Source organism: Mytilus trossulus, chromosome 3, assembly GCF_036588685.1.
Source record: "Mytilus trossulus isolate FHL-02 chromosome 3, PNRI_Mtr1.1.1.hap1, whole genome shotgun sequence".
In the NCBI taxonomy this organism is placed as follows: Eukaryota; Metazoa; Mollusca; class Bivalvia; order Mytilida; family Mytilidae; genus Mytilus; species Mytilus trossulus.
This window is the reverse complement of record NC_086375.1, coordinates 62,376,338-62,389,030: the sequence shown is the minus strand read 5'-3', so window position 1 is coordinate 62,389,030 and position 12,693 is coordinate 62,376,338. Positions and strand designations below refer to the sequence as shown.

General features: G+C 29.9%; 1 protein-coding gene across 1 annotated transcript; it reads right to left on the bottom strand.

Moving 5' to 3' along the window:
• Positions 1-1,684: 1,684 nt before the first annotated feature.
• LOC134712049 (3'(2'),5'-bisphosphate nucleotidase 1-like) lies at positions 1,685-12,686 on the bottom strand. Its single transcript, XM_063573185.1, has 7 exons — positions 12,432-12,686; positions 10,825-10,926; positions 8,511-8,621; positions 7,022-7,070; positions 6,522-6,665; positions 5,948-6,093; positions 1,685-2,485 (listed from the first exon to the last, which is right to left on the bottom strand). Exons 1-7 carry the CDS (start codon positions 12,549-12,551, stop codon positions 2,057-2,059), a joined length of 1,101 nt encoding a protein of 366 aa, XP_063429255.1. The 5' UTR covers positions 12,552-12,686; the 3' UTR covers positions 1,685-2,056.
• Positions 12,687-12,693: the final 7 nt, after the last annotated feature.

The following is a 12,693-nucleotide window of genomic DNA, read 5'->3' as shown; positions in this document are numbered from 1 at the left end:
AGAAATTTTCTTTTTATTTATAAAATTTCAAATGAGAAAATTGAACCCAATTTTTTAATCACATCTCCCTTTCCCTTATTCCAAAACTAATCTCAATTAAAATTTTCTAATGGAGTTTGCAACAATAACTACTCATTTAAATACATCATAAAATATTAAGATGTAAAAAAACTGCTTGTTATCACTGAATGGTAAAGATTATTTAAATTTATCAATTGGTAGTAAAAAGTGAATAAACATTGTATATTGTATATAACAAAGATTTAAGTTGATTCTGGACAAAGAAAGATAACTCCAATTAAAAAAAATTCTTGCAATAAGATATTTCTTGCTTACTATTCTGGACAAAGAAAGATAACTCTAATTAAAAAAATAAATTGCTATTTCACAATATTGTGAAATTAGATATTTCTTGCCATTGCACAATACTGTGCAATTGAAAAGACTTGCTATTGCACAATACTTAATATAATAATTTTAGATCCTGATTTTGACCAACTTGAAAACTGGGCCCATAATCAAAAATCTAAGTAAATGTTTAGATTCAGCATATCAAAGAGGCCCAAGAATTTAATTTTTGTTAAAATCAAACTTAGGTTAATTATGGACCCTTTAGACCTTAATGTAGGCCAATTTGAAAACGGGACCAAAATTGAAGAATCTACATACACAGTTAGATTTGGCATATCAAAGAACACCATTTATTCAATTTTTGATGAAATCAAATAAAGTTTAATTTTGGACCCCGATTTGGGCCAACTTGAAAACTGGGCCAATAATAAAAAATCTAAGTACATTTTTAGATTCAACATATCAAAGAACCCAACCGATTCATTTTTTGTCAAAATCAAACTAAGTTTACTTTTGGACCCTTTGGACCTTAATGTAGACCAATTTGAAAACATGACCAAAAGTTAAGAATCTACATACACAGTTAGATTCGGCATATCAAAGAACCCCAATTATTCAATTTTGATGAAATCAAACAAAGTTTAATTTTGGACCCTTTGGGCCCCTTTTTCCTAAACTGTTGGGACCAAAACTCCCAAAATCAATACCAACCTTCCTTTTATGGTCATAAACCTTGTGTTTAAATTTCATAGATTTCTATTAACATTATGTTGCGAAAACCAAGAAAAATGCTTATTTGGGTCCCTTTTTGGCCCCTAATTCCTAAACTGTTGGGACCTAAACTCCCAAAATCAATACCAATCTTCCTTTTGTGGTCATAAACATTGTGTTTGAATTTCATTGATTTCTATTTACTTAAACTAAAGTTATTGTGCGAAAACCAAGAATAATGCTTATTTGAGCCCTTTTTTGGCCCCTAATTCCTAAACTGTTGAAACTAAAACTCCCAAAATCAATCCCAACCTTTCTTTTGTGGTCATAAACCTTGTGTGAAAATTTCATAGATTTCTATTAACTTAAACTAAAGTTATAGTGCGAAAACCAAGAAAATGCTTATTTGGGCCCTTTTTGGCCCCTATTTCCTAAAATGTTGGGACCAAAACTCCAAAAATCAATACCAACCTTCCTTTTATGGTCATATACCTTGTGTTAAAATTTCATAGATTTCTATACACTTTTACTAAAGTTAGAGTGGGAAAACTAAAAGTATTCGGACGCCGACGACGACGACGACAACGCCAACGTGATAGCAATATACGACGAAATTTTTTCAAAATTTGCTGTCGTATAAAAATGATATCTACCTTTATATTTATCTTCATTTGAATAAAAAATTAGAAAACTAACAACTCTTATACAAATAAATAAACAAAATTTATACAGAACAACAAATACCTAAGAAAAAATAACTTGCCAATACATTCATAGTATATTTATACAACAATAATAAAATTAGAATATGCAAAAACAATGGAAGTAAAAATAGTCTATATTTTCTTATATTGTAACAATGATTATGATGCACTGCATCACTAAAGCTATTCTCTGTTTAGTACATTTACTATAATCTATATATAAAATGATCCTACATAATGAATTAAATTTCCCTAAATTTATAAAATAAACACCTAGACATTTTAATTATCTAAAGCTTGGTATCAAGAGTTTCATCAGCTAACAAGTCACTTTTTGAAGATCGGCTAGAATCAGAATCTGGTGTATCTGTTTTCTTTCTTTTGACACCTTGGTCAACATCTTTATTATTCATGTGCTGTATTCTGGCTAATTCAAACTCAGGCCAATCTTCGGCCTCAACGCTTTTATCAAAAACTTCTTTCACATGTTCGGGAACTTTGTTGACAATATAGTCATGATCTGAAACAGAAGTAGCAAGAATTCCACCTGTATTTTTGCGTTGAACTCCTGCACCGTATGACATTTTTATACCATGCATATCAGTTAAACGTCCACCAACTGCTGCCAAAACAGACTCTGGGGCACATGTGTCCCATTTCTTGCATCCTTTACTGGCAAAAACATATGCATGGACTTTCCCTTCTATCAGCAATAACACCTGTAAATAAATTCAATGGAAATTCAAAATAAATTAGTATTTTCATATATACCAACTATATCAAATAATGTTTAAAACAATCAATTCTGTATACTGTGGATTCATTTATTTTCCTGGGTACTATTTTCTGTGGAATGAGGAAAACTGACCCTTTCATGGATATTTAATTTTGTGGTTTTGCAAAAGTCTGTACACAAGACAATAAAAAAATTACAATTAGTTGAACATATAAATTCGTGGTAACCATGTACCCACAAAATCCACAAAAAAAATGGTATCCAACAAATATTAATGAATCCACAGTAGATGAAAATAAAGAATTTCAGGATTACAACATTTCAATGTCATTGAATAAGATTCTTTATCTTATTCATAAAACCATACATACAACCTCAACATTGAAGACCATATATAGAAACATTACACAAAGTCACTCACAAATAAACTTAAACCAGATACTCTGCAGGGTGCAGCTTTGTATGACCGCAGAGGTCAAATCCTGAATGGTAGGAGCTAGTATGGATAGTGGATACAACATTCAAGCTTGATACAGCTCTGAATTTGGGTTGTGATTAAATAATTGAATCAGCATAGGTTACTGTAACTGACACAGAATGAATGTGGTCTAATGAACTTAATTTTTTTTTATTGCTTTTAAGCAATTCACTATGCCTTGAATATTAATCCTCTCAACAACAAAAATTTGACGAAATTCAGATTTAATTTCTGAAATCTGAAATGAGAAAAGTTGAATCCCACCTCCCCTCAAATGTTTTAACCTCCCCCTTTCACCATCTCCAACAATGATCTCAATTATGGAGTTTGCAACAATTACTACTCATTTAAATACATCATAAAATATAAAATGTCATACAGTCAGGGTTGAAATTAATATTAATTAGTAGTAAATATATGGGGAATGTGTCTAATGGGGCACAGATGATGCCCCCACCAGCACATAACGTTATAAAAGGCCATATCCAAAGAACTGTAAAAGTGAAGCTGCCAAAAATTGAACTCAAACTGAGTTTAGAGGTAATAAGCATTATATATGTTCCGGACCATATGAATATCTGGACCATACGCGTATGGTCATGACCATATGGGTATATACTCATATGGTCCGACTATACGCGTATGGTCGGACCGTACGCGTATGGTCGGGATAATCAACACGTTTACTTTTAAACTCTTCATTAGGTGTGACCCTTCTAATTGTTACGTCACTCAAATGTCATTTTATGTATATTGAAAAAAAATTATTTAAAAAAAACAGTTTCGCACAGTTAATATTTCTTACTATTTGTAAGTACAATTATAAAAAGATGCCAAAATTAAATGAACATATTGTACAAGAAATTTTATTCTTTAAAGTAGGTGACATTGTAAGCGATAAATTTGTCCTTGTAAAATATGTCCGGGTGGACCCATATTCCTAGTATAAAATGTCCATGTTACAAATTTTACTAGTAAATATAGTCTGATGTTAGTAATTTTTGTCCCCAGACTCATTTACCTAGGAATTTAAGTCCATGTCATTAATAATCCTAGGTAAAAATGTCTGTGTCCTTTTTTTTTCAATCTGAAACATATAATTCATTTCCCTATTCAATCATTTTTTTAAGAGCTGTGTTTTTATATTTTTGATAAAATGTAAGTAACAAGACTAACTTTCCTAGGAAATCATGTCCATGGTATTAATATTAATAGTAGGGCAAAACGTCCATGTTTTTTATAATTTAAATTTAAGGTTATTTTAAACCAAACTAACTTTTTCAAGTACCTTTCATGTATTTTGATTTTGTTAAAGAGTTAAGTTATAATATGTGAAAAAAATATATTCCCAGACAAATTTTCCTAGGAAATCATGTCCATGCTATAATTAAAATACATAAATGGTTTTAATATTGTTTTAGAGTTTATGTATTAATATTTTTTTAAGTTATGTCCCCAGACTAATTTTCCTAGGAAATCATGTTAATGTCATTATTATTCCTAGATAAAGACACCCATATTAATTATTTTTAAAGGTTAATAAACATGGCTTGTGTTGTTTTAATATTGTTTTAGAAATGTGTATTGATATTATGAAAAAAAAATAAAAATCCCCAAACAAATATTTCAGGGAAATCATGTCCATGTTCATATTAATCCTAGGTAGAAACGTCAATGTTTGTTATTTTTAAGTGTTGTATTAATATTGTTATAGAGTTATGTATTTAGATTTAAAATAAAATATTTCCAAAGACTAATTTTCCTAGGAAATTTGGTCCACTTTCTTTTTGTTCATTGGAAATTATTATCAAAACTTTCAATTCTTAACTAAGATGGTGTTGATTATTCAATAGTGTTCATCATAATATAAAAAAAGAAGATGTGGTAAAATTGTTTCTAGTAGAGATTTTTGTTTTTAAGTTGTATTTATTCATAGTCAATCTATTGCATTGTATCTATCCATTTATCAGGTAAAAGTGTTCATTTTCTTTTGCTTCCAGAATGTTATTTGGTAACAGACATTTTTTTCTAGATAAACAAGTCCATGATCATAATTTTACTAGAAAAACACATATTAGGACAAATTTTCCTAGGAAAATAAATGCCAGACTTATTTTACGCGTATGGTCGGACCATATGAGTATACGCATATGGTCATGACCATACGCGTATGGTCCAAATACTCATATGGTCAGGAACATATACACATTTCATTAAATAAAGTTGAGAAAAACTTAAGTTAAGAGAACAGAAATTAAAAAATTCTTCAATTCCAACTACTATTCTGGACAAAGAAAGATAACTCCAATTTTCAATGATTTCATAAAGCATTGGTTTTAGGTGATTCAACAACCATTCTGGACAAAGAAAGATAACTCCAATTTATTGTCCTTAGACTACAAAAATGCTTGTTTTTGGCCCTTTATTCCTAGACTGCCCCATAACCCACAAAATATATCCCAACCTTCTACTTATGGTATTAAAAATTGTGGTACAATATCAGAATAATTGAAATACTTATACACACCTTTTTGTACTGACACTAGATAAATGCTTGTTTTGGGCCCCTGATTCCTAAACCTCATGAACCAAAACCCCCAAAACCAATCCCAAGCTTCCATTTGTGATTATAAACATTGTGTTTTATTGATTTTAATTTACTAATTCTTAAGGTATTATCTGGAAACCATCCGTCTTTGGACAACGCTAAAGACGAAAACGATGTATTACCAATATACGATAGCAAAAATTTTGCAGTCATATAAAATCTTCTTCTTAAAATCTCCCTCAATTACAAACTTTTGTTATTATGTGATATTTTTGAATACTTTAAAGGAGTTGCTGTCAGTGTGATGTTCAGACTTCGAATTTTTTTATTTTCTTTTTTATTCTGTTCTGTCCCAAAAACATGACAATGTAAAGGAAAAAGCACATGTGAACAACAGATAATTAAATGACTGTACTTACTTTGTGACCAGCTCCTCCTACCCTCACCACACTTGTAGGCTCACAAGCCTCGACTGTTTCTGTTACAAGTCGGTCAGAATGGGATCTAGAGGTTGTAACAATGAATTCATCTTTAGGTAACACATCTCTAGTGAATCCAAAAGACCCTACAAATACATTAAAGGAAAAACTGAAAATGTGTTGGTCTGGTTATGTTGAAGAAAAGATGATTCATCTTATTTCTCCATAACTTTTCAAAGATTAAAGAAATCAAAAGTATGACAACATTATCTTTTTTTTACAATTATATGCATATCATATTCCCCATTAAAATTTATAATGTGAGAAATAAAATATCTTTATATTTAATAAAGAAAAAACACAGTTGCCCCCTTTACACAGGGTTCTCAGTAGGAATTTTTCAAGTTGAGACCCCAGCCTGTCACCTGGGACTCATTACTTTTAGAAATGGTGAAATAAGACACTTTTATAAGTGTTGATAAGTTCTGTTGTGTCAAGTGAATTTCTAAGTTCTGTGAATTTCATATAGCCATTAGACAAGTTCAGAATAAAGGGAGAAGTTTGCATATTTTACCTAAACCAATGATTCCCCAAATACATCTGCCTAATTCTGCGTCTGGTCCAGCTTTATAATTATAAAATGGCTGATTAATGATGCCTGCTACTGAATGACCTCTAGCTGATATACCAATTAAACAGGTCACATGATCTAATAAGCCTGCAAAAAAAAAAAGATTTTTTCTGAACTGAAAATAAATAAAGGACTTCAAAGAGGCAAAGAATTATCTGTTAAAATTTTTAATGGCTGCTTATTTTATAAAATGTCTCTCAGACTTATATACATGTATGAAGCCCTACTTGTTCTACATTTTCTTTTATTTGTATGCAAGATTTAGTACAGCAATAATTAATCAGGTTTATGTTGAAAGAGTTAATTGTTGCTTACTCTAGGCCAGTTTACTCTCCAACTGAATCAAGTTTGAAGGACATTTACCATTGTACCTTTTGTTGAACTAAATATCAGACATGAAGATCATAATTATAGAAAAGAAATAAAGTTTTAAAAAAACTTACCCTGTGTATACTCTGCTGTTCCATCAACAGGATCTACCCATATAACTATCTAAAGTAAAGGAAAATATACAAAAATTATAGTACATGTATACATGTATGTTCGGAAAAAAGCTAAAACTGTAAACCTGTAAATCAGTTGAGAGCTGACATTTGTTCAAGGATGCAGAAGATTTTTATGTGATTTCTGTAATTTTACTAAATATTTCTGTAATGCTGAAACTATAATGAGAGACCGTCAAGTCCTAACCATATATGCCTTTAGGTGTTTTGGTAAATAAAAACTATCATAATGACCAATGCACAAAATTTTTCATTTTTGTAACCTATTGGTTGCAAGCAAGAACTGTACCTCACACTAAATCTAGGATAATTTTTTGAACTCGTGACTGTGCAAAGCAATGAAACCAATGTAGTTTTTTATTTCTAGGATAATTTTTCAAATGTATGACTGTTAGTTGCTGTGTACTTATATTAAGGTCAAATGCATCTCTCTTGGGATTTACATATAGATTCTTACACTGCAACAAGTGTATTACGATATTTCTCCACTCGAGACAGTTAAATTTTATTATTTAAAGCGCGAGGCTTGCCGAGCCCTTTAAATAATAAAATTTAACTGTCGAGAGTGGAGAAATATCGTAATACACGAGTTATAGTGTTGGAATCTGTTTCTCTAATGCTTTTTATCGTTCTTTTTAAAAAAAAAATCAGAAAATTGTGCTCTTTTTATGCGACGTCTTCAGCCAAGCTCTCCTTTTTTGATGACGTCACAATAGGAAAATTGAGAAGAAAACAAAACATTTTGACGTCATAATCAAATTTTGACTAATCATTTGCCGAGAACAGATTTTTCACTAGTGAGGAGAAATATTTTTCTCACACCGGTCAGGAAATGTGAAAATAGCACAAAAATTAGAGAAATATACTTCTAGAGTGACCACAAGGGTATACTGGTTCATTATTTTATCCATTAATGAAATTTAATCATATAACCTACAACACAAAGTGTGCAGCTTTAAAGAGAAATTGATGAAATATTATTACGATAAACAAAAAACTTGCAAAATGTTTTAAGAGTGAATGTGTTTTAATGTGTTATTTTTAAGAAAACAGAAATCTAAAGGTGGTACCCAACATTTTCACTAAAACAAATTTGGCTCGTTTAATTTTCATAAAATTTTGACAAAGTATTTACTTTGACCCTTTAACAAAAATATAAAATTTCAAAAATTTTGAACCAACCGTTTTGTAAGAAAAATTACACTGGTTATATAGTAGTTTGACACACACAAATTTTGATCATTGAGAAGCTTATTATTCCCTTCACAACACAACGTAATTAAAACGTTAAGCTGATTTTACAGAGTTATCTCCCTGTAGTGTTAGGTACCACCTTAAGTCAAAGAAAAATAGAAATTACAACGGCCCAAAAGAAAGATGAGGAGAGAACAAACAGTCTACATAAGACAACTATGTATTTTTCACCTACTTCTTCATCTTTTACATCTTTGAGATATTCAGGACAGTCATGAGCAAGAACTTCATCTGAAAATCCCAATTCCAACATTTCTTCTGGAATTTTTTCTGATGGATCTAATGCCTGGAAGGAATATTAAATCAATTCATAAAGCAATGGTTTATAGGTCATGATGAGACAATTGCTAAATCCGAACAAACTTGTATATATATAAAACATGTGGTAACTTTTAAATGTAAAGTTATTCAAATGAAATACAGCAAAATCATAAATTCTATGCTTAATATGTGCTGCTATTACTTTAAAACAAAAATTAAATTAATGATTTATGAATACCGGTTGTAAATGTAATGACTTCTAAAAATCAATAAGAAACTATTTCAAACATTTGGAACATGGAATATCATACTATGAATACAAATGATTTCAACCCTTGAGCACATGATATTACCATTGTAACCAACCCCAGAGGTAATACCTGAGGTAATGTGAAAATTGTGCTTTTTCAGGTAAAATGTGCAAAAAAAAAGTTAAGATATCATTACACATAGGAGGTAATGTTTAATTTTAACGAAATAAGTAGTTGTTCTAAAATATGAAATGAAATATATAATTGAGATAAACAAAAAGAAACAAAACAAAATTCTTTGTATCAAAACAAAACGTAACAAAAATTGACAAGATGAAACAAACAAAATATATATGACTTTTGATAGACTTAAATAGGTATCATACATTATCTATAAAGAAGGTACAAACTCTGTAAATTAGGTCATACATATCTAATGAATCTTTAAACACACTGGAGATTATATAGACAAACTAAAGAACAAACTCTTCATCTTAATATGGATTAAAACTACACAGTTCCTTTCACTTGCATTAAAAAAACATTCTTAAAAATGATTCACAAATATTTGGTGAAATTGTTCATTACTGGAAAAAAGAAAGAATATTTGTAAACCAGATCACATTATGCAGGAACAGCCTATCTTTCTGAAGACACCTGAGTTCATCCCTATATTTATTTTGCTATATTCTTTGATGTGCCCTATTTTGTGAAATTTTATTTTGTCAATATCTATATACTGTGGATTCATCATTATTTGTGGGATACCAGTTTTTTGTTTTATTTTGTGGGTGTAAAAGCCGTGGCATTGTCAGTTTATTTTTTATCAAATGAGCTCGAGTTTGAAAGTATCTTTTGTCCCTTTTTAAAGGTAACAAGTTTTTTTCTTAAGTTTGGCTGTCCTTAAAATATTTATAATCTCATGTTTGTGTTTTAAAGATCAGGACACATTAGTTTTGTGCAACCTTATGTAGTTTGAATAAGAGCAATTACATTCTTAGAGAGTGTCAGTTACACACACTTATACCATTAAAGTTTTTGACCTTTTATAGTAGCAAGTCTACCAAAACCATACACTTCGTTGTTTTCATTTCAAACTTGGGTGTCGTTATCAAAATTTAACATTTTGTTAATTCAATTTTTTGTTCTAAATGATGATACATAGATTTGGTGATCTGAGATAAAATCTTACTTATAGATTCATCTATACATGTTTGTGAGTTTCTGTTACCTTCATCAATTTTTTCCTAACATAAACTATTCAACATTATGTATCATGGTTTAATTGGACAATTTTTTTCCCTTCATCAATAAAAATATACAAATGTAACCTAGCCACATATAAGGTGAACAGGAAGGACATTAAAGCATGCAATGCAAATGCAGTTAACATACCATGGGAGATAAATCTGTACGTAGTTTGTTTGGACATGGACCAAAGGGAGAAAATCTACTTGTCAAACCAAGATTGTTCATGTAACAGTCAGCCTATTCCAAAAGACAAAGATGAAGGTTTGTCAACTTTAAAGTTCATTTAAAAGGACAATAGTGTATGACTATCTTCATATTAAATGCAGATTGATAAAAATGAAAATTAATGATTTTTACAGTGCATTTCAAAAGGCTTTTTCCTTTTAAAATACTGAACAACGGATGCATCATTAATGCTCATTCATAGTGAAAAGTTGCAAGTGCAGTGTTATAAAATTCATAATTTTCATAAAATCAAATTAATTGACTCGTTTTTCATAAAATGGAACATCTACTTATTAGGCACTCTAACTCTAGTTTAAAAAAGCTTAATATAGATATGGAAATTTCTATCATAATGACACATATGGGAATATATTATATGCATAAAATATATAGCTGTAGGATATGCAAATTTAATATTTTTCTTGAAAGTCCTATGGCTAAGTTCTTTTAATTATCTCATATACTTCATGTCTTGTAAATGCTATGATGCATTGTACATACCTCTTCTCCAAATATAGAGACTTTGGGAAACTGTTTGTGTAGTGAGGCTATGATACATCTCTGTGCAGATCTGTCTGCTTCTGTTTGAAAATCATTTTTACCCTGAAACAATTAATAAATACAAATTTTCTTATTATCTGTATCATATATTTTCCTTATCAAATGTACAAGTTTGTTAGGATTAAAATCAAAATGATATGCTTTGAATCATGATATTATAATTTGATGATATTTTTTTTTTAATGGAACCAACATCAAGAACACAATAATTTCTAAATGTGCTTGAAATACAACCAACTTCCTCCAGTTAAACCTACAATGTAGCAATATTCAAGGTCATTTTTGACGTCCAACAGTGCCTTATCAATCTGTGTTATTCTGCTAGAGTGCACTTCCAGACAACTGGCACCTTAAAATATAAGCTTCTACTCTAAGATTTAAGATGGAACACTGAACCTGTGACAAATTAGGAAAATTATATGGATGTTTTTTTGTTAAAAAATAATGAAAAGGTTTAATTTCCTGTACAATTCCAGTTACGGTACATGTACATGTATATTCATATGTCATCAGAATTCTATCCAAAATACATGTGTCATTTTCATAACAAGAAAAGGTTTAATTTCTAGGACATTTATAGCTATGAATGATGGTTAACATTTTAAGTATTCAGAATTCTACCTTATAATTCTACAATTTTCTATTTGACATTCCAGTTTTATCTTTTTTCCCTGTTTACATTGTAAGATACCAAATACATTTAGTCATTATGTTGATATGTGCATGTCATCTTATTCTAGATCTTTATCTGATGACAGTGTACATGATAATTCCACCTAATGACATTGTTCACACAAGTTCCACCTTATGACCTTAAAAGAATTTTTTTTTCTCCTTTATACTTTTTGTTGAAATATTGTTATTCTTACTATTGAAAATTAAAGATGTATGTCAAAGAGAGAAAAATGTTGTTTAATGAATCAAAATGTGGAATGAAATAAGTGGAATTGATTTCAAAAATAAATATATAAAATATATTCACATTTAAAATTCTCAAATTGGTCTTAACAAAATCATAGACAACGTGCATTCTGTTGGCTGAGTTAAATATCTACATGAACTATGCAAGTTGATGACTCCAACCATGAAATATTGTCTCAATATTAACACAAAATGTAACTTTGGATTACCTCCCTTTAAAGAGACAAAATTTAATTTCTACCCACCTATGCAATTAGACAAAATTTAAGATGAAATTTAGTCCCTCTCTTGACATTTTTTTTTGTAGTTGGGGACTAAATAGCATGGTATATTTGGTATATAATTATGTAATAATTAATACGGTCTTCACTAACAATATGTTTATAGGACAATATTTTGTCTTACAAATGTATTGTCTATTGACTATTCATGACAGTTTGATACTAACTGCAATTTAAATTAAAATATGCATTTTGAAGGAATAAATTAATAGTGCTTCAACTTTTAATTTTATTTTTGAACAAGTCTGAACATAAAAAAATTAAAAAGACTTTTTCTTTCAAGTTACATGTAATGCCATACCCCCGTTAGACAAGATAACTCTATAGTGATATAAATATACTTACCTTTTCGACAATCCCCAATTCTCCTTTCTTAAGCACGTCTCTAATGATTTGACAAGCTCTGTTTGAAACTGCTACTGAGGCAGAAACAACTCTCATAAGAAGTGCAGCCTTGGCAGCCATGATGGTCAATGTAAACAGTAAAGTCGTAAATAAAAGTTGATACCCAAATGACAATTTATGAAAATTTACTTCCTATCGCTTTCTAGAACACGTAATAACTTAATGTTATAACATAGGTAGCACTTTGAAAGATCACAAATAG

Excerpts from the sequence above, each read along its gene's own strand:
- LOC134712049 (XM_063573185.1), bottom strand. The coding sequence starts at position 12,551 with ATGGCTGCCAAGGCTGCACTTCTTATGAGAGTTGTTTCTGCCTCAGTA. Across the intron at positions 10,927-12,431 it reads AATTGGGGATTGTCGAAAAG|GGTAAAAATGATTTTCAAAC; the intron begins GTAAGTATATTT and ends TAATTGTTTCAG. Across the intron at positions 2,486-5,947 it reads TAGGAGGAGCTGGTCACAAA|GTGTTATTGCTGATAGAAGG; the intron begins GTAAGTACAGTC and ends ATTTATTTACAG.